The 25,597-nt window shown below is 45.7% G+C and overlaps 1 protein-coding gene across 1 annotated transcript; it reads left to right on the forward strand.

The window, feature by feature from the left end:
• Nucleotides 1-279: 279 nt before the first annotated feature.
• Nucleotides 280-22,380, forward strand: MAP1LC3C (microtubule associated protein 1 light chain 3 gamma). The gene is made up of 6 exons (XM_032389330.1): nucleotides 280-337; nucleotides 439-494; nucleotides 878-984; nucleotides 3,598-3,790; nucleotides 21,138-21,255; nucleotides 22,145-22,380. Exons 1-6 carry the CDS (start codon nucleotides 280-282, stop codon nucleotides 22,378-22,380), a joined length of 768 nt encoding a protein of 255 aa, XP_032245221.1.
• Nucleotides 22,381-25,597: the final 3,217 nt, after the last annotated feature.

Consider the following 25,597-nt stretch of genomic DNA (forward strand, 5'->3'; position numbering starts at 1 on the left):
TAATTTCTCCAGCGAAGAAATAGCCTGAACTGATCGTGAGCAAAGTGACTTTGTCTGAGCAGCAAGCAGGTGGCTGTTCTCTCTCCATCCTCAGGACTGACCTCCTCCTGCCCAGGGAGGGGGAGGAGAGGGAGGGTTGGAGAGGCCTGATGTCACACAGCCCTACATAAGGGCCTCCTTTAGGTTCCTGTGGGCGGTTTGGAAGCAGCTGAGGAATGAGTTAGGTCCCGGTTGTGGGATTTTTTTTTAAGTCAGAGACAGACACAGCTGTTGAGCAAAATGCAGACTCCACAGAAAACCCAAAGCCTCAGACCGTTCAAGCAGAGGAAGAGCTTAGGTAGAATTCTAAGGGAAGCTGTCTGGACTGCCCGAGAGAGGGAAGAGGGTACACACTTCTCTTGCTGTTTACTTATTCTTTTGTCTTTGAAATATTCACAGCAACCAGACAAGAGGAAGTTGCTGGAATCCGGGCAAAGTTCCCAAACAAGATCCCGGTAAGACTTCACTGTGCTTTTTGAAAAGGAGTATACCCTGGGGCACCTGGGTGGCTCAGTCGTTGGGCGTCTGCCTTCGGCTCAGGTCACGGTCCCAGGGTCCTGGGATCGAGCCCCACGTCGGGCTCCCTGCTCAGCGGGAAGCCTGCTTCTCCCTCTCCCACTCCCCCTGCTTGTGTTCCCTCTCTTGCTGTGTCTCTCTCTGTCAAATAAATAAATAAAATCTTAAAAAAAAAAGAAAAGAAAAGGAGTATACCCTGTTCCTTGAAAAATAAAATAAAATAACAAGAAGAAGGGGAAAAAAACCCAGTCTCTCCCTATTCTAAATTTCTAAGATACGGAGAGCTCGGAGTCACATTCTTAGGGACTGACCCTCTTGACAGGTGATAGTGGAACGCTACCCCAGGGAGAAGTTCCTGCCTCCGCTGGACAAGACCAAGTTCCTGGTCCCACAGGAGCTGACCATGACCCAGTTCCTCAGCGTCATCCGGTAGGAGACAAAGTGCACGTCAGGGAGCGTGCTGGGCTTTTTTCCGTTTGCTTTGTTAGTTGGTTTGGTTTTGAGGATGGGGGCATTCTGGAAGAGAGAGAAAAGATTTCCTTTGTGACTCACCTTTTAGATTCTGTAGTGCCCAGAAAAGATGCTCTGAGAATTAATCTAACTTAAACAGGTGGGAGAACCCACAGATAACAAGTTTAAAGAGAGTAAGAGCTGCCAACTTTTCTAAGAAGTTTCAGAGGTCGTCTTGGCTCTGGAACTAGTCCAGAAGATCCTTTTTTCCACATGCTGCTTAAAACCCAGTCTGCATTTTCCCAGTAGAAACACAGTACCTTTAAAGTGTGTGTGCACTGGGGGAGTGGGCACCTCTTCAAAAGGCAAATGCCCCCTGCACTGCTCAGACCCTGGGAGGGAGAATAGGGAGGACGTCCCCAAACATGCTCCTCCCTTGGGTTAAGGCACAGCAAAGAAAATGGAGCTATTTTTAAAGCTTAATAGGGTTAAGTAGTGTCACCCGACACATGGCTTCAGTAAAAATGATTTGGGAGTAATGTGAATGTAACCCCTGGGGGGTAATTCTTCATAGGGTTGAAAAGTCTGGAGAGGCCAGCCCTCTCGAGTTGCATAGCTGCTTGTTTCCTCAAGAATTCATTATGAGTGTGTATCTGTCTCTGTTCTGTTTCTCTTGACGAGTTATTTAAGAACATCCCGATTTCCTCTCCTCAGGGAAGCTTATGTTGGCCCAGAGTTAGGTGGAGGTGGCTAAGGGAACGTGAGTGTTAGGATTATACCCCTTCCCCCACCTCCCTGGGAAACAACCCTTGGAGTCCTGAGAGCCATTCTTTTTCTCCTTCCCAGACAGGGGTCATCCTCTCTTTTCCACCAGTCCTGACCCCCTCCCCATCCCAACATTTGATGCTCCAGGATGTTTATTGAGCATCAGTTATGTTTTCTGTTCTTTCTAGGCTCTGTCTTTTACAGCAGTGAACAGAACAGACAAAAATCCCTGCCCACAGCCTCCTTCTCCAGGGAATGCCAAAACCCTCATTGAAAGAGAGCATGGCAGGCCAGCTGGGTGGTGCCGTCAGTTAAGTGTCCAACTCTTGGTTTCAGCTCAGTTTGTGATCTCAGGGTTGTGAGATCGAGCACTGTGCTGGGCTCCATTCTCGATGCGGGGTCTGCTTGGGGATTCTCTCTCCCTCTCCCTCTGCCCCTCCTGCTTATGCTCTCTCTCTCTCTCTCTCAAATATATAAATAAGTCTTAAAGAAAAAAGAAAGAAAGAAAGAAAAAGAGAGCACGGCAAGAGATAGGAGGTGGGCATGCAGACTCTGGGAACAGAGTTCCCTGCAGAGCTGAAGGCCATGCACTGGTCCTCAGCTCCACCCCCTCCCACTGTAGAGCACTTCTTTTACCCCAAAACACCCATGCAATTGTCAAAGCCGAAATCTTTGGGGTTACTTTGGGAGGGATTATCTGGTTGTAAAATTAATCGGTTTCCAGCCACCTGTGTCCCATAGCCACATAGACCTAGCTCACCTGAAAGTTCAAAGCTCTGAGACCGGAGTGGGCAGGCTGGGCCTGTCTTTCCAAGCAGAGCAAATGGAAGTGTGCTGCAGAGAAATAGCCCTTACCTGGGGGTCCACATGGCCATGTTGTCCTCCACCACAGGAGGAGTCAGGCCTCAGATTGACCTTGATATTTACAGCATGTCCAATTGAACTTTGCTGCTTCTCCATCTCCTTGAGATGGGAAGAGGGATGGTAGGGGGAGGAAAGAGCAGCTACCCATTGCTCAGGAGCTGAAAGAAAGAAAGAAAGGAAAGAAAGAAAGAAAGAAAGAAAGAAAGAAAGAAAGAAAGAAAGAAAGAAAGAAAGGAGAAACAACCTTCCAAAATGCCATCCCAAGGCTGTTGAACAGTGAGATGCTGGGAGATACTGGAATCTCCTTTGTATGTCTGCGGATGTACATACCTTGCATTTCAGAGCAAAGAGGGGCTTATTAGCGTAGCATTTTTGTGTTGGTATGTCTCCTAGTTAATGATGGGATGGACTCACCCTTTTGGTCCAACCGGGAGGACTTAAGGTATTTTAAATCTACAGGGAAAGAGTAGGGAGCTCTTCAGTCTTCCTGAGCATCATGATTCTGCAGCCCTGTGAGATGCTTCCCAGGCAAGCTGAATCAGAATCCCTGGGTGTCGAAGAGTGCCTGGGGGGCTCAGTTGGTTAAGCTAAGCGCCTGACTTTGGCTCAGATCATGATCTCAGGGACATGAGGTTGAGCCCCATGTCAGGCTCTGTGCTCAGCAGGGAGTCTGCTTGTCCCTCTGCCCCTTCCCCTGCTTGTAACACACTCTCTCTCTCCAATAAATAAATACATAAAATCTTTAAAAAGAATCTGTGTGTGTGGAGTGCAGGCATCTGCTTTCAACAGGCCCTCCTGGGGACTTGTCAAGTTTGAGGACAATGTGCTCGAGCAGGGAGGTGGGCTCCTTGGGTCAACATGTTTGCAGTGGACAAACAGAGGTGAGTCAGGCCTTGGGTCAGGGGCCCATTCCCTGCCCAGTTAAAGTTTTCCCTTCCTGCCCCCCCCCTCCTCCCCACCCAGGAGCCGCCTTGTCCTCGGGGCCACCGAAGCCTTTTATTTGCTGGTGAACAACAGGAGCCTGGTCAGCATGAGTGTGACCATGGCAGAAGTCTACAGGGACTACAAGGACGAGGACGGCTTTGTGTATGTGACCTACGCCTCCCAGGAGATGTTTGGCTGCTCGGGGTCAGCTCGGACCCTGCCATACTCTCCAGTGCGTGTCAAGAGCCAGTCCTCTAACCTGTGGAGGGACGGACCGCCTCCTGTGTGTGTCGCGGGCGGTCCAGGGAGCAGGGCTGCCCCTCAGTGATCGGCACCCCCCACGACAGGAAGGCCTAGCCGCCCCTGTATCTTTATGGGGCCCCACGCTCTGTGTGCTCTAAGACAGTGGGCTGGCTCTTAGGAACTCTGGACATACTGTCTTTTCTGAGTAGGAAATGGTGAGCTTGTGTGATGGTTTTGTGCGGTGAGCTGGAGATGGATTTTACGTGTCCTCTGTGGTGGGAGCGGCAGGCCCTTGGGGAGTTTGATTTCACCCGCGTGTGGGGAGGAGTCCCATGTGTGCTCGGTCATAGGGAACCTCGGGCTGTGGACGGGTCCCTGTGGAGCCCCCACGTGGAGCCGGTGTGAACCAGCTCATCTGGAGGCGGGGGTCCTTCTCTGTATCATTACAGAGATGACCGTTGTATTTCCACAGCGTTCGCTCAACTTGCTTATTTCCTATTCGATTCTGTTGTGTGTACTTATGCGGTACAGATTTATGCCAAAGATTCAACTGTTCAATATAAAGTCACTTAACTCCTGTGCATGTTTGCTCTGTGCCAGGCACCCCGTGTGCTCATCACAACCCTCTATGGCTAATTATTGTGATCTTCATTACACAATGAGGAAATGGAGGCCCAGAAAGGTCAAAAATATTTTCCAAACTCACACAACAAGGTCTGCTGGGATGGGAGCCCAGGGAGTCTGGCTTTGGAAGCTGCCCGCAGTCCTCATTCTCTGCGAGAACCCCTTCTGATGAGGTTACTCTGAGAGATCCAGCTGGCTGCTTGAGTTACAGAGCCCATGTTCACCAATTTAGCCCATGGCGAGACCTGCAAAGCGGGGTGCGCAGGAGAGCTTGGCAAATGAATGACAGTGGGTGTTTTGTTTAGAAACTGCAGCACAAAGTACCAGCGTATTTGTCGGGGAAGGCTTTGCAGGGTGTTCAGCTTGAGCAGGGTTTTGAATCATGGATAGGAGTTTGTCTCGAAAAGATTTTTACTTATTTATACTCAACATACATTTACTGAGCACTTACTAAATGGTAAGCACTATTCTAGGTCGTGGAAATACAACATTAACCAAGACAGGAAAGGTCCCAGCCCTCAGGAGTCACTTCAATTCCGGGGAGGGAGAAAAGACAATATTCAAGACGAGTTTAGATGCTTATAAGTACAATAAAGAAAAATAAAACAAAACAGAAGGTGATTCAAAGATTTAATCCTTTCAGTAGGATGGCCAGAGAGAGCTTCTGGGAGGGAAGAACTTTCACTTGGACCCGAAGGATGACCAGGAGCCAGTGGTGGAGGCTGAGCATGCCAGAGAGGGAAGGTAGCCGGGCAGGTCCAAACATGTGAGCCTGACAAACGGAAAGGATTCTGGGGCGGAGGCAGCGGGGAGGGGGAGAGAAGTTAGGCAGGGGCCAGGTCTACAGGGTCAACTTTGCTAAGGTGTTTGGAGTTTGTTTTAAGGTTGCTAAGTAGGAAAGGAAAAGCATTCTAACTGGAGAAAGAGGCTCAGGGAAGGTGTGATCTCCCCCCCTACGTCACGGAGCTGGCCTGTGTCCTCTGCTCACTCTGGGCATCAGCTTCCTGACTCCCAGCTGGCCAGCCTGCCCTCTCTCCTGCCCTCGGCTGTCCTTTTCCTGCCCGGCTTGCCTGCTCTACCACTCTACTCACTTCCTCTAACACCCATTCATCGAGTCCTCTTTGCCATCTGCCAAGGAAAACAGTGCCTGCCATGCTTGTTCTCCAGACAGATCTTGTTGCTTCACCTTGAGGGATGAATATTCTTCCTGAATGAATCTACGTCCCAGGACTGACTCTGACCTTGATGAGAGGTGGTTGGCCCTGGACAGCCACCTAACTGCCGGTGCCCGGGGCTGGTGCTCCTGCTCTCAGCCTTATCCATTTCCGTGCCTGCTCTGGAATCCAGCATCTAAGCTTGTCGTCATGCTGGGTCATAGCTGGGTGAGCTGCTGTGTTCTGTTCGGTCTCCAAGACGGTTCCCAGTATGGCTTCCCTCCTGCGTCAACCCCTGGCTGCCTTGTTTGCGGTACACAGTGTTTCCTGCTGCTATCTAACCAACCAGCCAAAATTCATAGGTGGCATAGAACAATCCGGGCTTTTTTGTGCTCATGGTGTCTGTGGGTAAGGATTCCAGAAAGTGCACAGTGACCACAGCTTGTCTCTGCTCCCTGACGTCTGGGGACTCAGCTGGGAGACCCGAAAGGCTGGGAGTGACTTGAACAGCTGGGAGCTGGGATCATCCAGAGGCTTCTTCAGTCTCTAATCTGACTCCTGGGCCAGAATGGCTCAAGGTGGGCCCAGCTGAGCCTGGAGGGGCTCCATGTGGCCTTTCTCAGCGTGGGTTCCCGGACGGCCATCCTCAGGAGCAGCGGGAGGGCACTGCGATCCAAAGAGCCAAGACTGCAGCTGACCTGTCCCTAGGTGATGAATCTCAATTGATTTTGGTCAGGATTTTTTTTTCTTTATTTTCTTCACATCTACTCAGATGCATAAGATTAATTGACAATGTGTCCTTCAATAAATTATGACTTTTCTGTTATGGTATTCATCATTTCCTATTGATTTTTATGAGTTCACAAAGTTGAGTAATTCACTCTTTGTATTAAAATAATTATCCAGTTCTTTTTGATCTTGTTTATGGCAGACTTTCTCACATAGCTGCTTTTTATCTTTATGTGATCTTTTCCTTGTGGATTCTGAGTTCCCGTTCTCAATAGAAAATTTCTCCCAACCCCACAATTATAAACAATGTATACCCATCCTGTGTTTACTTCTAGCACCAATGATTTCACTTTGTTTACATTTAAGTATTGGAACCAACTGGAATTTATTTTGGTAACAGAAGAACGTATGCAGGTTCCATTTTTCCCAAATGCCTAACCAAGTGTCACATGCGCTTTTAATAAATTATCTATCTATGGGCGTTTGAATTTGCTGTGATTATGTGTTTATGTCTTATTACCATAACAACAACAACAACAACAACAACAAAAATGCTTAAGAACAGTGGACTGTGACTTTCCTTTTTTGGGTTCCCTGCAGCTCCCAGTAATGCTAAGCACATTTGGCTCATTAATGTTTGGTGATAAATTCGAGAACTTGCGTTGTCAGAGGGAGATACTAGAATTATGGGATTGTGCCATTGGTTGTTTCCACAGTGATGAGGTCAGGCACGAAACCATTTTGGTTTTGTTGCCTGTTTTACGGCATTAGCCACCCTCTCCTCACGCCCATAAAACCAAAGGAGGGCAGATAAAAATGCACTTGCTTATGTCACAGCTAACGTAGGATCGAAAGCTGATCCGATTCCCTTGAGCGCCCAGACCGGAGATCATCAAACTGTAGCCTCCAGCCATCTGACATGAGGCTATTTCTGTAAATAAAGTACTTCTGGAATGAATGCAGCCTCCCCATTTCTTTACCATGGTCTCTGGGTGCTTCTGGGCTACACTGGCAAAGTTGAGTATTTGTGACATAGACCATAAAACCTGCAAAGCCTAAAATGTTTACTATCCGACCCTTTACAGAAAAAGTTTGCTGACCCCCTAGTCTAGGTTTACGGTAATAATTTTATCATCAAGAGCTCCTGGGGGATAAATCACATTAGGAAGAAGTTCCTTTTCATTGTTGTTTTGGTCCTACCGGAGCTGGGAAGGAAAGCATTTCCCAGACCGAGGGGCTCATTGATTTTGTGTGGCTAAGTCCTTGACTGAATGGAGACACTCCTAATCATGGCTCATACTCGCAAGTCCCCACTGGGTTCACTTGCCCTTCCTTTGCCTCTGAAATATGCATGGGGGCTTTCTAGGACTGAATTGTTTCTTTTCAGAAACAAAAGAAACCAGTTCACACCAATTTCCCAGCAAACCCCCTCCAGGTGAGGGGACCTCAGCTGCTTACAGCCCACGGGCCCCTCACACAAGACTAGATTCTAGATTCAGGGCAGGACTTCCCAGCCTATGCACAATTGACATTTGGGCAAGTAATTCTCTGTGGTATCAGAGGGTGCTAGCAACACCCCAGCCTCTATTTACCAATGCCAGTAGCACGGTCCCCTCACCCCAGTAGAGACACCAAAAAGCCTGGCTTTGCCAAATGTCCTCAGTGGGGGGTGGGGAGGGGTGGGGGTGTGTGGGGAGGTGGGAGTATGTGAAATTGCTCCCTGCTCAAAACCATAGCTCAAGCCTCCTCCAGACCTAACGTGTGGTCTGTAGACACGCAGGTCAGCCTCACCTAGGAGCTGGTTAAAAATGCAGAAGGTCAGGGCTGTCTTCAGAACTATTGATCAGAATCTACAATTTATCAAGAGCCCCCAGGCGATTTGTAGGCACATTCAGTTTGAGAAGCACCAGCCTAGACATTACGGGTAGTAATTGTCTGTCTCCTCCCTCCTTGGAAAGTGCAGAAATTGTGCTTCCCCCATATCCCTTCTCCTTCCACTGTGTGAGCACACACCTTGGCCCAGCACCGTATTAAGAGACAATGCCGTGTCCTTGGAAGAGCTGGGACTTTGTCATCAGACAACCCAGGTTTAAAAGAAGAGTGTGTACCTGTGGGTCTGGGGGATTACTTATGTCAGTGTCCTCATCTGAAAAATCTCTGGTTTGTGCTTCAGAAAGTGAAGGCCTTCTGAGCAGGTAATTGTCGAAAGATCAGCACACTTTCGGTATCAAAGTTTGCAGATCATTTATGTAAGTTTCTCACAAGCGATGAGATCAAAGGCAGCAAGGTTCCCACTAACAGGACCGTACCAGGAACGGCTTCCTCTACCCGATAAACTCCAACTAGTTCGGAACCCAAGGGACTCTGTTGGCATTTATTTTATTTTATTTTATTTTTTTTAAGATTTTATTTATTTATTTGACAGAGAGAGAGAGACAGCGAGAGAGGGAACACAAGCAGGAAAAGAGGAAGAGGCAGGCTTCCCACCGAGCAGGGAGCCCAATGCGGGGCTCGATCCCAGGACCCTGGGATCACTACCTGAGCCCAAGGCAGACGCTTCACGACTGAGCCACCCAGGCGCCCCCTCTGTTGGCATTTAAGTCAGAGCTGACAAGTACCACCAGGTGGCGCCAACACCACTTCGTTAGATTTGGCCAAGCAGTTTGCTGCCAGTCAACCTAAATCCCCCCAATTCTAAAGTTCCTAATGGGGTAACTGAAGCTTCTGCAAAAGCTAGCTCTAGCCAAAGGGGAAATCAGACATAACTGTTGGGGAATAATCGACAGAAGATTAAAGGTGTCTCCTTGACAGGAATGCTAGTTAGCTTGTAGGAGAGAACTGCCCAGACCTTAAAGCTACGAAACGCCAGCAAGGAAAGCGAGGTCCTCCCAACTCCTGGTGCTGCCATGGCAACCAGAGTCATCCCAAAGGCCCAATGGCCCAAATGGATTCCGAGAGCAGGGCTGGAGAGTGAGGACCACAGACCAGCCGTGTGGGAAAGGAAGTCAAGAGAAGGATAGAAGTAGAGAATTTGTAGTAACAGAAATAAAACAAGTCCCAAATGTTATTTTACCTTTATTTGATGGCTTTTATCCAAAGAATAAATATTATTCCTCCCCAAGCCCTTAGTTCAGAAAGCTCAGCCACCCTCATGATCTCAGGCACTGAGCTATGGGTATTAGAATGGCTCTTTGGTTACCAAGACTGGATTAACACTTATAAATCAACAGTGCAGACCTCTGGGTCAACAGGAAACAGGAGTCTGAGTGGGAGTTGGGGGGTCAGTGGGCAAAAATCTCCCTTAAATTGATTCAGTTTCCACGATAACTTGGAAGAAAGAGGTGCTCCGCATGGGGAATAAAGGATTTTCAGTCACTGAAAATGACCAGCTGCATTCATAAAACAAAATGGATGGATGGTGTGAATTTAAGTATCATGGTTCACTCTGGGCACAACATCCTTTTGGAAGCAACCCCTCACTTTGTCGCTCGAAGACACTCCCTTTTCTCTTCATTATGTGTCTTTGTCACTTCCTGCCCAGTATTTCATGTACCTGCTCACCCTTTCTTGCTTGTGCCCTATTTTTATTATTTTTTTAAACATTTCAGTGTCAGTGCTCATGTTCTTTCATGCCTGGAGTATCCCTCCCTCGAGGGATGAACTCTTCTAACTCATGCTTCAAGATTCAAGACAGCTTCATGACATGGTTCCGTGCTCCTTCCATTTTATCAATGACTTGTTTATTTGGGAGCTACCGTGACCCTAGAACTCATAGTCAATATTCACTAAGACCTTGAAAGATACTTGTTATTATTCCCATTTTAAGGATGAAGACGCTGAGGTTGAGAAAAGTCAAATTCTAAAGGCACAGAACCAATAAACCTGCAGATCAAACTCACATCTGTATCATCCTGTGTTCTCAATATTGCATGGGACATACTTACACTAAAAGGAAAAGTGACTTGTTTTTTATCCGAAATTCAACTGTGTGTCCTATGTTTTTATTTCCTAAGTCTGGCAACCCCATGTGTGGCTCTAATATGGGCTGTGGATAGCCTTGTCCCTTGGGACTCTCCCTTTGCACAGTTTTAAACAAATGAAACGACACCCAGTTTCTAGGTCTCAAACTTTCCATAAGATGTTCTCCACTTTGATTCACTGGAAAATGCCAACTTAATCTTTAAAGCCAAAGTCAACTGGCTTCTACTACCCCAGTGGCTAGTCCCCCCCATCCTTCCTGCACACACATCTTGTACATACCTTTATTATTGCTTAGTCTACCGTGTCTTAATTATTGTGATTAGTACCTTGCCTAGGATAATCAGTATGAATTAAGATTGCATGTGTGAATTAACAAATACATGAATGAATGAATAAACCATTATGAAGAAAATGAACATATTCTCAACTTCTTTGTATTTACTCTTTCAAATAGATTCCTATTCATTTGGGGATAACAGGGTGGTTGTTTAAATACAGAAACATGAGTGAAGACACTGCATAACTCACAGATCTGGATTTTGGTGTCCAAAGTACGTTCAGAGAAATGACTAACAAAAACCAGATATTTAAATCATGAAATCAGATCAGATAAAGGGAAAAGTAATGAATAACTACAATGGTTTTGGTGATCATACCATACATGCTCAGATTTTCTGAGACAGTTCTGAAGACCTCTCAGAAAAAGTGATTTTTAGCATTGAAACCTGAAGAAATTACCCAGGTGTGTGTGGAGTGGGGAGAAGGGTGGCTCTGTGGGTAGGGGTTGGGGTAGAGGTGGGGATAGAAAAGAGACTATTTTCTTTATTCTTTAGGAATAAATAAAATGTATTTGCTCGGTTGACTTTTATTTATTTTAACAGGTCTAAGGATGACTTGACTCACAGTTACCTGAGCGATTTATTCTTCAGGACTCCCTTTATTCTTCAGGTCTAATTACATTAAAATTGGTTTTTAAATTAGATTTGGAAACTCCAAATCCCTTCTATAAGAGAAGCCAAATCTTAGGGTGTAAGACTTCGGCACAATTGTGAAGACATTTTCTGAGTGGCCCTTTAATGACTCTTCTCCTATTCTGGGGTAGCCCAAGTATAGTATAGTATAGATATTTGCCTTTGGCTGCAGAGTCACTTAGACTGTCACATAAGACAGAAAGTTCTCTCTCTCCAGCTATAGGTCTCAGGGGCCCTTTTAAGTCCTGATTCAAGGTGGGCCATTCCTTAAATGACCTTAACCATAGTTAAATCTATGGCTTACCCTCAACTTCTGGAAAACTACTTCTGCTCCCAAGTCAGCTGTGGACATCCCTCAGTCTGGATGCTCCCAGCCTTCTACTGAGTCACTGAGATCCCGGGACCAGCCCAGCATTCAGAGCCACAGAGAAGCCCCAACTGGCCAGGGCTGGGCCCCCACCTCAAGTGGGTCATTTGTTTCCACTAGGAGACATGGCAACTAGAGGGACCAAATGATCTCGAATATAATTTGGGAGCATTGCTTGTATCTCAGGACCATTTTAAATATTTTTTGTCATCTTACTTGACCCCTAGACAAACTGATTTAGTTTAACTTAGTTTCAGCCAATGTGGCATCCTTGGTTTTCTGGTAACCAGTAGGTATTTGACACAGAGCTAAAAATCGCTCAGGTAACTGTGAGTCAAGTCATCCTTAGAGCTGTTAGAATAAATAAAAGTCAACTGAGCACATTCGAAGATCTAACTGGCATTATAAAATGATTCATGAATCAGGAAGCATCCCATCCAGCAAGTAGAGGGGAGCTCTGCTGAGCTGCAGAAAAGGAAAGGTTTTAAAAGGCAGAGAGAGGGCATAAAAAAGAAAGGTATTTATTAGTACGGAACACACTGTTTAGGCGAGGCCGCCCTCCTCAGGGGAAGGGGTCCCTCAAGGACTCGGCCCCTAGTGTTGACCGGGGAATTCCAGTTTGGCTGGTTAAAGGTTCCACTTGTGGAGAAGTTGAAACTGCAGTTAGGTGAGGTATTGAATCTTGGTTTACTGACATGCGGCATTAGGACAAGTCGCATCATTTTGGTCCTGTGGTTTTCTTTCTCACAGACCATACCGAGTGACCTGAATCTGAGAACTAGGGAAACTTGCACCTGACAAGCCACGGAAACTGGAGCAAGGCAAAAGTGTCCACAGCGCCCACCCAGCTGACGCAAACAGGCTCACTAAGTGACCCACTTCAAAACAGCCACAACCCTAACTGACCAGTTACAACCAGGCACAGTTCTTGAGATTACCAAAAGGAAAATTCCGTACATTCCCATACTTCCTCACTCGGCCTTATAACTATAGCCCCTCACCACTGCCTCCTCACAGACCGTCTCTCCTCCTGTTCTGCCTGCAATAAGTTCTATCTCTTTTGTTTTGCCTTGGGTGAATTCTTTCACTGCCCACACCTCCAGCCTCCACCTGGTCCGGATGCCCCCCACTTACCCCGTATGACATGCCCGCTCAGTCCTCCTGAGTCCACACCTCTGCGGGAGGCTGCGGGGGGTAGCTTGGGAAACTGCAGGTACAAATTTAAGGTGTCTTGCTCTTGGATTCACCAACTTTCAAAATCCTAACAGTAATTGAAAATTCAAAGTGTTAAAAAAATTATGTTTACATAGGTTTCTCCCAAGACCAGGCTTGCTTTATGGGCAAGAGCGTTATTTTGTATCCCTAGAGCCTAAATCAAACTGGCATTAAGGAGATGTGACGCCCTCATTTTTAAAACGCTGCCATGATTCTTAGTTCCATATACTAGAGAAACCCCAGCTCCCGTGGAGTGTTATACAAGGTCCTCGGAGATCTAACCACCTGCCCAACCTCATTTCTGGGGACTCTACTTCTTAGGCCAGAAGCTACAGACAGATGGGATTGACGTTTTCGAGCCTTTCCTCACATGCGCCTGGCACCCTGGGTACGCCGCGTGGTTCGGTGAATGCGGCTTCTGCGCCTGGCTTTCACTGTAAACTGAGTCCTAGCTCGAGCTGAACATTCCTCAGACCTGAATTCCTATCCTCATTAGTCTTCTTCCACGGACGCCCTGAATTAGCCCAAGACAATCAAGCTCCTTGCCCTATATTTGCCCTACGGAGGCACAGAGAAACACCAGCCGGGCCTAGCTGGCAACATTTCCAACAGCAGAAGCAGACGTTTGGGGCTGTGAAAAACAGATTTATTTATTTGGATATGGGACTGGCTGGGCCTTTGGGACCTTTTGTAAATCTGCCTGGGGCGCCTGGGTGGCTCAGTCATTAAGCGTCTGCCTTCCGCTCAGGTCATGATCCCACGGTCCTGGGATCGAGCCCTGCATCGGGCTCCCTGCTCCGCGGAAGCCTGCTTCTCCCTCTCCCTCTCCCCTTGCTTGTGTTCCTTCTCTCGCTGTGTCTCTCTCTCTGTCGAATAAATAAATAAGATCTTTAATAAATAAATAAATAAATCCCAGTGCCATTTTTAGCATCTTTTAGAGACATAAACTAATTTAATTACCTGGCACAGAAACGGATTCTACACAGTGCTTTCGCTCTGTGTAACCAGCCTGTTTGGGCTGCACCTGACAGTGGCCACAATGCACCAAACATTGCAGATTTCAAACCGTTTTGCCTTGAGCAGGGGTCAACAAACTTTCCTCCAAAGGCTCAGACAGTAAATATTTTAGGCTTTATGGACTCCACCACGGTTCTGCTATTAGAGCTCACAAGGGGGGGAAGGGGGGCAACATGGAAACGAATGGGAGTGGCTGTGTGCCAATAAAACTTTATTTATGGACACCAAAATTTGACTTTAAGACAATTTTTCCAATATCTTGGAATGTCATTCTTCCTTCGATTTTACCCCGTCCCCCTCAACCGTTTGAAAACGTAAAAACCATTTTTAGCTTGCAAGCAGGACCCGAGCAGGTGGCAGGCTGGATTTGACCCATGGGCCACAGTTTGCTGAGTTTAAACTGGATTAGAGGCTCTGCTGCAGCATTAATCAGCCTCCTTGGGGGGCTTATTAAACAAGACTGTAAAGTCTCGCCTGTGTTTCTGAGTCAGAAAACCTAGGGAGGAGCCTGAACACTCCCTAACATTCCCAGGTGATCTGTTGCTGCAAGTCTAGCAACCACACGCTTTGAAGCCTCGGGCCTAGAACTCGGGAATGGCCCTGGTCTCACTGTATCCAGTCCTGCTGACAGTCACTGTTGTGTAGTGACTTGTAGGTTGCACTGACATCCTGAATCAGCAGTGACTGTGGTCCAGAACGTCAGGGCTGGCATCCATCAGAGGGCCTTGGGCAAGAGGGAGGCAAGACAAAAAGGATTCACACCCAGGCCAGGCAGAGAGCAGAGTAAGAGGCCAACTCTGGGAGAGCCCGAGGCCCCCAGGAGTGCCAGAGAGGAGGCCTCCTAAGCCTGGTGTGGGGGCGCCTGGGTGGCTCAGTCGGTTAAGCATCTGACCCTTGATTTTGGCTCAGGTCATGATCTCAGGGTCAGGAGATCGAGCCCTGTGTCAGGCTCTGTTCTGAGTATGGAGCCTGCTTAAGATTCTCTCTCTCATTCTGCCACCACTGCCCCCCACCCCAACTCATGCATGCTATCTCTCTCTCTTAATATCTCCCTTAAAAAACAAAAAAACAAACCAAAAAAAACCTGGTGTGGGCTTGGGTCTTGGGTGCTGGGTTCCAGGAGCCCCAGCCCCAATGGGAAGGAAAGGATTCTAGAGGGTGCAGGGCTGGGGCTGAACTCTCTTCAGTCTCTGCAGAAACTCTCTCCACCAATGACAAGAGAAACCAGGGCTGTGGAACAGAATCCAAGTGGCTTTCAGGGGTTGTTTTCAAATTGTGTTTGATGTATGTTTTACTTTGTGGTTGTTTTCTGTCACCAAAGTGCTTTCATGGTGGTTTGGGATCCAGGGAGCTGGGTATCTGAATCTTAGGGCAGCCACATGGATGTGTGACCTGCCCAATCTCTCTGTGATCTAGACACCCATTACTATTGTAAGGGAGAAAAAACTTTTTTGGTTCAGTCCCTGAGGGCCTGCAAATTAAGCTGACAAAAGACATATTAACAAGAGAAAAGACACGCAATTTTTAAAAAGATTTATTTATTTATTTGAGAGAGAGAGAGAGAGACCTTGAGGGGAGGGGCAGAGGGAGAGGATCTCAAGCAGACTCCCCACTGAGCATGGAGCCCAATTCAGGGCTCGATCTCACAACCCAAAGATCATGACCTGAGCCAAAACCAAGAATTGGACACTTAACTGATTGAACCAGCCAGCACCCCAAGACATGCAATTTTTATTCATATTTATGTGCAAGGGAGTTCACATGAAAGAAGATGTGGTTAGATTCAGGGTTTTTACCAAAGGAAAGGACTGATAAATTACTCAAGGAATGATAAATTGGCAAAGGGACTAGGAGATATATGGGGAAACTAATGGAAAATAGGCGTTATTTCAGTACGATTTGTTCATGAAACTCTTCTTTCATCTCCAGTGGCAAGAGTTGCTGTCTTCTTCCTGGTACAGAAGACAACTTTACAAAGGGAAACATGCCCTGCTTTTAGGCAGATTAGGGGAGGGCACAGAATTGTTCTTGCATCTCTCCCTCTCTTTTTTCTTTAGAAATGAAGAGAGGGGTGGGAGGCAGAGGGAGAGGGAGAGAATGAATCTTAAGCAGGCTCCATACCCAGTGCAGAGCCCAACGTGGGGCTGGATCCCACTGCCCCAGGGTCATGACCTGAGCAGAAATGACGCTTAACCGACTGAGCCACGCAGGCTCCCCGCCTGCATCTCTTGATTCTCAGTTGCCTTCAGCTCAAAATAATCCTTATACCAAAGTGGCATATTTGGGGTGGCACACCGGGATCTCCTTCTCTACCATCATTGCTGGTTTGGGAGCCCGCCTGCTGGAATGTGAATCGTGTTTCCCCTACTTGCTTTGTGACTTTTAGCAAAGTTACTTAAAATTCTCCAAGTCTCAGAAACCTCATCTGTAAAAAATGCAGATCAAAATAGCAGCTGCCTCACAGACTTCATGGAGATTTAATGAGTTAATGTGTATACTGAGCTTAAAATAAAGCCTGACAAAGATTAAGCACTAAGCATTAGCTACCACTCTTAGGCAGTTGGCTTGCTGGGTTCCGGCACTTGGCTGCCTCACAGGGCTGTCACCAGTGGAGGCTTTACTTTCTGTTAGTTTTTAGAAATTCCACCTTGTCCCTCTCAAAAGCCTGGCAGTAAGACTCAGTAGAAAGGACTTCGGACTAGCTTGAAGGATCTTGGAAAGGTACAAGTCTGGTCAGGTCAGCTGCCATCCTTTGGGTTCCCGCTGTCTGACATAAAGCTCAGCCCGTGACTTTGGCTACAAGGCCAGACGTGGCCTGAGGAGGGAAGCAGAATGTGCCACCACAAGAGACGCCGCTTCTTAGGCATATTGATGGTTGTGAATTGTAGGCACTTGGAAAACAGCAAATGCATGGAGAGGCTTTCTCTGAACTCCCCTTATCCGCCTAAGGACAGATCCTCCAAAAGGGACCAATTGTCCTAAGTCCCCTCCCTAGGAGTTTCATCAGCTCGAGAGGGTGAACTCTTATCACACCAGAGGAGACTAGGGGTCCTCACCACACCCAGATAAGCTGATCACAGACTGTCACACCTCCCATCTATTCTTCTGAGGGACCAGTCACCTTCCCTAAAAATCATTTACTTTCCCCTAAGAAGCCTATATCCCTCTCTCCTTTCCCTCTTTAGATGGTTTTGGAAGTCTGAGTTCTAAGCTACCTCCTGGAATTTGCTCATTTTTTTTCCTGGGTATCTCCCATATGTATATGAGGTACACATGTTGTAGGGGAAAAAGTTTTCCTTCTTCCTTTCTAGGATCTATGACTGGTCTAGTAATTAAATTGACGTAAGACAGATTAACAGGAGAAAAACAAAATTTAATTTTAGTACCTATGTACAGGAGGCCCATAAAAATAGAAGACTCAAAGAAGTGACCAGGGCAGGAAGTGTTTATATCTTTCAGAAAAAGAAAATAAATTTGCAAAGAATTAACAAGAGAGAGGGGTTGGGCTTGGGGTAGAAAATTGGTGAAGAATGAACAGGTTTTATATATATATATATATATATATATATATATATATATATATATATAACCTTCTCAGCCCTGAATTTCCATCTCTGGTGGTAAGGATGCCTTCTACCCTCCTGGTGCAGGGAGGTTACCTTTCCCATGGGAGATTTGTCTTCTGCTTTCAGGGGGCAAGGGAAGGTCAGAGTGTCTTTTTTCACCAGCTGATTCTCAAGCACCTTTAAATCAATATAATCAACATGCCAGTGTGGCATATTTGGGATGACATATTCTGAACTCCTATAATGTTAGGCTCTCAGTCAAGAACTCAGAAGAATGGAGGGAAATTCATCACCCCGTCCCCCCACACACACATGTCTCCATCCACTTTTTCAGGCTGGTGTTATACTGTTCCTTTCTTTGCTCATTACATGTGGTTCATTCTTCCTATTCTCTCCTCTTTCCCTCCCCCAGCCTCCCTGGGCATCCTGTACCCTCTCTTATAGCCTTTGTCACCACTGGGGGTCAATTCCCATTTGTGAGTTGTGTGCTTCATGTCTGTCTAAACTTAACCAGTGCGTGGACTGGATATTCATCAACCCTGATTACCCAACATCTGGCACAGTTCCTAGCATCCTACAGACACTGGGGGGTATATGTGTGGAATAAATAGAAGACTATCAGTGGCCAAGGAAGTCATCAGAGAATGTCCCACAGTATAGAACTTGTTGGAGCTGCTTAGTTGGTGAGAAGGCATTGGCAAGCTACATTTACTAACAGTTGCTACTGTTCACTGAATGCCTACTGTCCACTCAACAAGCACTGATTGAGCACCAACAGGGCAAAGCTCTGGGCTTGGCACCGGGCCATAGCAATGGACACAACAGCCAGGCACCTGGGTGGCTCAGTCAGTTAAGTGTTCGACTCTTGATTTTGGCTCAGGTCATGATCTCAAGGTCAGGAGATTGAGTCCCAGGTAGGGCTCTACGCTCAACGGGGAGTCTGCTTAAGATTCTCTCTCTCCCACTCCCCCTTCCCCACCCTCACATGTTCTCTCTCAAAAACAAACAAACAAAGAGCCAGAAAACCCCACCCTCATGAAAATTATTTTGTTGTAACTTTGTATTTTGATAGAGTTCAAATGTACAGCTAAATTGCAAAAATAATACAATACCCTTTACCAAGATTAGCCAATTGATTTCATATTTCCCATTTTGAGAGAAGTTTTTTTTTTAATGTTACACTTTATTAAATAAAGTTAAAGAAATTTTGGTAAAAGAGAATTTGGGAGTTCAAACAAGTCTGCAATACTTAGCACCACGGCCATTTGCTGTGGAATGTTTTATTCCTTTGTGTCCTCATCATGAGTCACTGAGCTGACCGTATTGCCCATAAAATGGGTGATTGCACACTCAGCATGGTGCTCAAGGAATGAGTTAATAATGGTGAAGTGTGTTCTAATAACCTCTGATGAAAGATATCATGCGAAAGTAAAATACACTTATTGCTTTTTTCCCTCTCTTACAGCTAACAGCTGTGACGGATTTTATTTTTGTGACAAGGATTAGCTTACATTTTCCCTTGCCTGGTTTCCATTTCCCTCACAGTGGGATCTTGCCCTCATCGTCCGTGTTCCCCAGTTGCCTGTTGTTATGGCAGCATGAGAGATTTGGAGGTTGTGTTTTCCTTTATGAGGACTTTTTTTGCATTCCTCATCTCAGCAGTGAGGTGTTCTCAGCTCATTGACAATTCAGATGCCCTTTGCTTAATATTCCAATGAAACTCTTTTAATGTCCCTTGCTGCTTTTCACCTAACTCTGTATCCAACCCAGGACCCACATGACACAGGATGCCAGGAGTTTCTGTTCTCACTGTGGTCAGTGGAAGTGGATGCCCCTGTGTGGTCCACTTTCCTGCAGGCTGTTTGCAAACACTTCCCTCACCCCCCAACTGGCTGAGGTACTTTCAGACAATTCACATTCACCTATTTAGGTTTTTAAAATCTCTTAGGCCTTTTGATGTGTATGGCCAACGAATTCTCAGGCATTTCTAAACCCTAAGAAGTTGAGTAGAATGCTCTACAATTGCAGAAGTGTCTACCATATCCTGCTTTGAGAAGGCTCTGGGCTTCTTGCTGAGAGATGATGAACATTTACAATGGGTCATCTTGGTTCATTTTCTTGGGACTAGTTTAGCTTGGAATGGGTTCATGCTCTCCAGCCAAAGCCACCAGAAACACACCTACCACTGAACAAGTTGGGTTTATTCCCCATTACAGTGGTGGAGAAGGTACACCATGGGCCTCCACGAGGTGTCTCACTAAAAGGTGACAGAAAGGTGCTGGTGGTTTTGGCTAGTGTTAGGTGATTTGACGCAGGTTTAAGAGAGAAGGTGTAACTCGGGATTGGATGCTGTTGGGAAGCAGGGGAAAGTCCATAATTCGGTATCTCAATCAACCTAGTCTATGCGGGAAGAAGAATGAAATAAGGCAAAAACTGTAGTTGGTAATGAAGCAGCAGTCACTCATATTAACCAGGAGGGGGGTATTTGGTCATTTTTGTGGCTTGGACAGTGCTCGTGTTTTTGTCTGTGTTCAGACGCAAAAATGGAGAGGTCTTGTTTTTCTCTTGATCAGTCATGAACAAGGTCACAGAATGGCTCTGTCTGAGGTCAGTGCTCTATGAAATTGGTTTATGTTCACCGGGAGGACACTATGTGAGCCAGAGCACCAGCCCAGCTCCCCAATGGGAGAAGATGGGAATTCCAGAACTTAAAAGATAGCAAGAGGGATAGAAAAGATAGTAATCTCGTGTGTCACTTTTTATTTATATCCTGGTTTAATTCAGAAATAATTTGCTGTGATTCTGAAAGGTACTGAGTCTCTTTCAGTTTTCCACACACAGGCACTTCAAAACCACAGACTGCAGTTGGAAGAAGGTTTAAAATGGCCTAGTCTAGAAGTTTTGCAAACTTTTCCTTCATCAAGATATTTATGATAGGGGCGCCTGGGTGGCTCAGTTGGTTAAGCGACTGCCTTCGGCTCAGGTCATGATCCCAGGGTCCTGGGATCGAGTCCCACATCGGGCTCCCGGCTCAGCGGGGAGCCTGCTTCTCCCTCTGACCCTCTCCTCTCTCATGCTGTTTCTCTCTCGCTCGCTCTCCAATAAATAAATAAATAAAATCTTTAAAAAAAAAAAAAAGATATTTATGGTAATGTTGGGCATTTGTAAGATCCACTCTTAGTGTAATTCCAACCTGTTCTTCTCCCACCGAAGAATAAACTCAATTCATTTCAATACATAGCAGAAATGATTTGCATCATTTAGTACTTTATAAAATTAGGAAATATTGAGACAAGACCCATAATAGCTCCCACCACAACTGTTTGCCTACCATCTGTTCAGTCTAAAGTCTTGCACTGATGAGAAGAGACTGAGGCCAAAGAGGGAGATGGACGTGCCTGGAGTTACAGAATTCATCCATTCAAGGACTGTGCTCAGGCCACCCTTCTGTCACCAGCCTCCCCTGTCATTGCTGGACGCCCCACCCACGTCTGGTCCCCTTACCTCATTCATATTCCTTGGATTCATCGGCTGACATTGAGCCAACCTCCCCCCACATCCTCTACTTCCCCACACACCCACCCCTCCACCTTCCAACACAAGTTCTCACCTTCCCGGCCTGTAGTTTCCACATAAGTATGATGGAGTCAGCAAGAGCTGCAAAGCTCAGAGTAAAACCTGCGTGATTAAAAATCTACAATTTTCCCTTCAGACTGTGATCTTTATAAGGGTAGGGATTTTTACAACCTTTGTGCTTCATCAGAGACTGCCTCATAGAAAGAGAGTCCTCAACGAATGTTTCCTATGCTTGCCGCAGTTGGATGTTGGAGGTAAGGGTGGGACAGTGTGGAGCAGGGGCTGGTGATCTTTAGAAGGGACTGGGCTTACTCCTCTAAGAGAGCCTGAGAGGAATGCCTGCTCACCAACCTTCACACTCTTCTTGTCAACTGCCACCTGCAGCTTCATTTCTGAATTTCACAGACAGTTCACACAGGATCCAAGATGGCGTTCTGGGCATTCTTCCTGAACACTATCTCCATTTCTCCTCCTTCTGCTGGTCCTCCCCTGTCATAAATGGCCACACAGGCCAGCCAATGGATCTAGTCAGAAACCTGGATGTCATCCTTCACCTTTGATTTTTCTCTTTTCCCAGCCCCATCTCAAACCTGTCAACAAGTCCTACTGATTTTTCCTACAAAATAGTCTCAAATTCCCCATTTCCTCTGCCCATCTCCAGTGCAGGCTGCTACCTCTCCCCTGGCTTCAGCCACAGCTTCCCAGCTACTCTTCTGTCAGTCTGTCATCAACATAACTGAATATTGATCTTAAGTGGCCTTAATATCCAAATTTGCTCCCTGACTTGGAACCCTTCACATCTAATGTCTTTTCCAGCACCCATCAGTCCTGAGGTGTTTGGTCCTCACCTGCCTTTCTTTCCAGACAGTTCCCTCCCACCTTCCCCTTGTTCACTTTGCCCCAGACCCCTGACCTGTGTCACCTAGTAAAACAGGGGTCACAGACTCGGTTGCCTGCAATGCACCCACACATCCCCTTCCAGCAAGAAGATGCTTCTCTGCCCCAGGTTACTAAAATCCTATGTTGGTCCATGATGCCACATTTCAGATTGCCTCAAAAGAACTCAGAAATCCAGGTCTTAAAAGAAATCACTCCATGCAAAAACACTGGCACAGAATTCATTTGTTTTAAATACCCGTGTAGGCCAAAAGATACCCATGTATGGGAACACTGCCTACAGCCATCGACTCGTCAGCCTAGGCCATGCCAAGCTCTTTCCTGTGACTGATTTTGTACTCGTCATTCCAGCAGTACCTGGAATACTCCTCCTGCAGCTCATTGCAAGTCCCCTTGCTCTGCCTTCTACCTCAAAGCTACTCAGGGTGTGGTCCACTGACCGTGTTCAGTTCTGCTGTAAAGATGGGAGAACCAACACGTAGTTTGCAAACTGTTCGTTATAGGTTTCCAGCAAGAAAAGTACAAAAATTGTGATTAGCATTAATAACGACTTGACAGAGTAATTTTCTGTCTCTTGAACATAATTTGGGGCTTGAAATTAGTGTCAGAGTCAGAAAACATTTTCTGTGAAAGACCAGATAGCAAATACTTTAGACCTGTGGGTCACACAGTCTCTGTCCTAACTGTTCAACTCTTCCATGGCAGCATGAAGACATATGAAAGTATACCCAAGGGGTGCCTGGGGGGCTCAGTTAGTTAAGTGTCGGACTCTTGACTTCGACTCAGGTCATGATCTCAGTGTTGTGAGATGGAGCCCCTCGGGGCTCTGTGCTGGGCATGGAGTCTGCTTAAGAGTCTCTCTCCCTCTGCCCCTCCTTGCTCACTCTTAGAAAGAAAGGAAGAAAGAAAGAAAGAAAGAAAGAAAGAAAGAAAGAAAAAGAAAGAAAGAAAGAAAGAAGGAAGGAAGGAAAGAAGGAAAGAAGGAAAGAAAGAAAGAAAGAAAGGAAAGGAAGGCAGGAAGGAAGGAAGAAAGATTACCCAAAAGCATATGTGAAAGTGTACATAAACGATTGAAAGTTCCACAGAACTTTTTTATGGGCACTGAAATGTGAATTTCACATACTTTTTACAAATCATGAAATCTTTTTACTACTCCCAACTATTTAAAAATGTAAAAAAACACATTCTTAGTTTATGATCCATAGACAAACAGGGTATGGGCCTGATTTGTCCAGAAGGCCATAGTCTTCCAGCCCCTGTTCTATATAATCTTTAAAAATTTTGCTTATGAGACAATTTATTTTCCCCTGTTCTATATAATCTTTTAAAATTTTGCTTATGAGACAATTTATTTTCATTGTATTTCACAAAAGTGCTCATCCACATCATTGGAAATGAAAACAAAAAAAACCCACAAAAAGCAGAAAAACTGGTTCTTTTCTTTTTTTAAAGATTTTATTTATTTACTTGAGAAAGAGAGAGAGAGAGAGTACAAGTGGAGTCAGAGGGAGAGGAAGAAGCAAGCTCCTGCTGAGGAGGGAGCCCAACTCGGCGCTCGATCCCAGGACCCTGAGATCATGACCTGAGCCGAAGGCAGACGCTTAACTGACTGAGCCACCCAGGCGCCCTGAAAAAACTGGTCCTTGACCATAGATAATTTAAGAAATACTGCTCTAGGTCTCAGATCTAATCTTAAAGAGGTCTTCTTGGACCAACTTATCAAAAGTAGGACTTCATTTTTCTTCAGTTGTGGTAGTGGTTTCCTGGCTATGTTCGGGAATACATGTACAAAAATGTTGATGAGTGAAATGATATAATGTCTTGCATTTGCTTCCAAGTAATTGGGGGAGGAGTAAATGAGTAGGGCCCAAATAAAACAAGATCAGTTGTGTGTAGAAGACTATGGAAGCTGTATGATGGGTAGTCATTATACATCCATCATCTTTGCATGTGTTGGAAATATCCATAATACAAAGTTACAAAATAGATTCTATTTGCCTCATCCTGCCCTGTTCCAAGTTTGTTATATCTGTTTTCTTTATTGAACTCATCACAATTTTAGATTGTCTTCATGTATCTTCCCAACGGAATGGACGGTCCTTGAAGTCACACACCATTTCTGGGTTGTTCACCTTTGCTTTCTTATATTTTTTGAATGAATGGATAAAGAAGAGGAAACGTGAGGTGGCAGTGAGAAAAGCTGATTTTGGCAAACTGAAAAGTGGGCTGCAAAGGCATCTACCAAGGAGAAAAGATTTGGTGCAGTTGGTGCTGGAAATGCAACCCAGAAACAACAGGCTGTGGTCTGTGACCAGAGCTTCATTCCATTTTATAGGACAGAGCCAGATACCATTTGGCTGCTTGTCTATATATTTTTAATTCAGTGTTAAACTGTTAATAAGTCTTCAGAAATAACTATCATATGTTTATTTCAACCATATTATTTTCCTCTTAATTTTCTGTAATATATTTTAAACCTTTAATTATCACATCCTTTGCCTTTCTGAAAAGTTAAGAATGTTATGATCTTAACATAACTTTTTCCTCAACCTTTTAAAGATTTTATTTATTTCTTCATTTTAGAGAGAGGGAGAGTCCATGCACGCACACTCATGCAAGCACTGGGGTAGGGGCAGAAGGAGAGGGAGAGAGAAAGAATCTCAAGCAGACTCCCCGCTGAGCGCAGAGCCCAGTGCGGGGCTCGATCTCATGACCTTGAGATCATGACCTCAGCTGAAATCAAGAGTAGGACACGTAACCGACTGAGCCACCCAGGTGCTCCTTTCCTTGACCTCTTAAAGGAATTGGTGGTGCTTTTATTTAAGAAGCTTCTGAGAGATTGCAGGACAGTAGACTTGTCAGAAGGCAGGGGAACCTATGGTGGAAAGGTACAGGACAGGTTAAAGCATGACACCAAGTTCTCACTGTGTGAAGAGACTATCCTATATGCTTCTCCAAGTGTCTCCTGAAGACTACCTGCATCAGGATCACCTGGTTAAAATGGCAGATTCCAGGCCCCAACTCAGACCTACAAATCCCTTTAGGGCAGGGGATGATAGCAACAACAGGTGTCTTTGTTTGGGCTGCCTTAACAAAATACCATAGATTAGGTGGTTTAAATAACAAATGTATTTTTCACCATCCCAGAGCCTGGGAAATCCCATAATATGGGTGCCCGCTAACTTGGTTTCTGGTGAGAGTTTTCTTCTTGGCTTGTAGATAACTTGACTTATTAAACATTTTAAGCTCAAGAAGTCTGAGAAAACTGCAGAAACAGGTAGGTCACTCTGACCCTAACAATCTGTCCATAACAATCTCCAATGCTAGTATGTATTCCAAATGATTCTACAGTTTGAGACCTCTTGAGTTAGGGCATCTCTAAGCCTCTCTGCCTCTCTCTCTCTCTCTGTCAATAATAACATATCCTGGGGGCCTACAGTGGACCCTGTCATTTCCTAAGACCCTCTACTTGCTTTTTAATTCCCATGATTACTCTAAGAAATACTATTATCATCCCCATTTTATCAGTGAAAAGAAATGGAAGCAAAGAGGTTTAAATACTTTGCCCAAGGTCACACAGGAAATTGTGTGAGTGGAGGTTCAGACCCAAGCCCCCTGGTAGCAAGGACCAAAATCTCTTTGCTCTTTTCCTGTGAACTGCTGTTTGGAAGACTAAACAAGTTCCTTTTTCAAAATCAT

This window comes from Phoca vitulina, unplaced genomic scaffold, assembly GCF_004348235.1.
Source record: "Phoca vitulina isolate PV1807 unplaced genomic scaffold, GSC_HSeal_1.0 scaffold54, whole genome shotgun sequence".
NCBI classification, from domain to species: domain Eukaryota; kingdom Metazoa; phylum Chordata; class Mammalia; order Carnivora; family Phocidae; genus Phoca; species Phoca vitulina.

Excerpts from the sequence above, each read along its gene's own strand:
- MAP1LC3C (XM_032389330.1), top strand. The coding sequence starts at position 280 with ATGCAGACTCCACAGAAAACCCAAAGCCTCAGACCGTTCAAGCAGAGG. Across the intron at positions 338-438 it reads CAAGCAGAGGAAGAGCTTAG|CAACCAGACAAGAGGAAGTT; the intron begins GTAGAATTCTAA and ends AAATATTCACAG. Across the intron at positions 495-877 it reads AGTTCCCAAACAAGATCCCG|GTGATAGTGGAACGCTACCC; the intron begins GTAAGACTTCAC and ends CCCTCTTGACAG.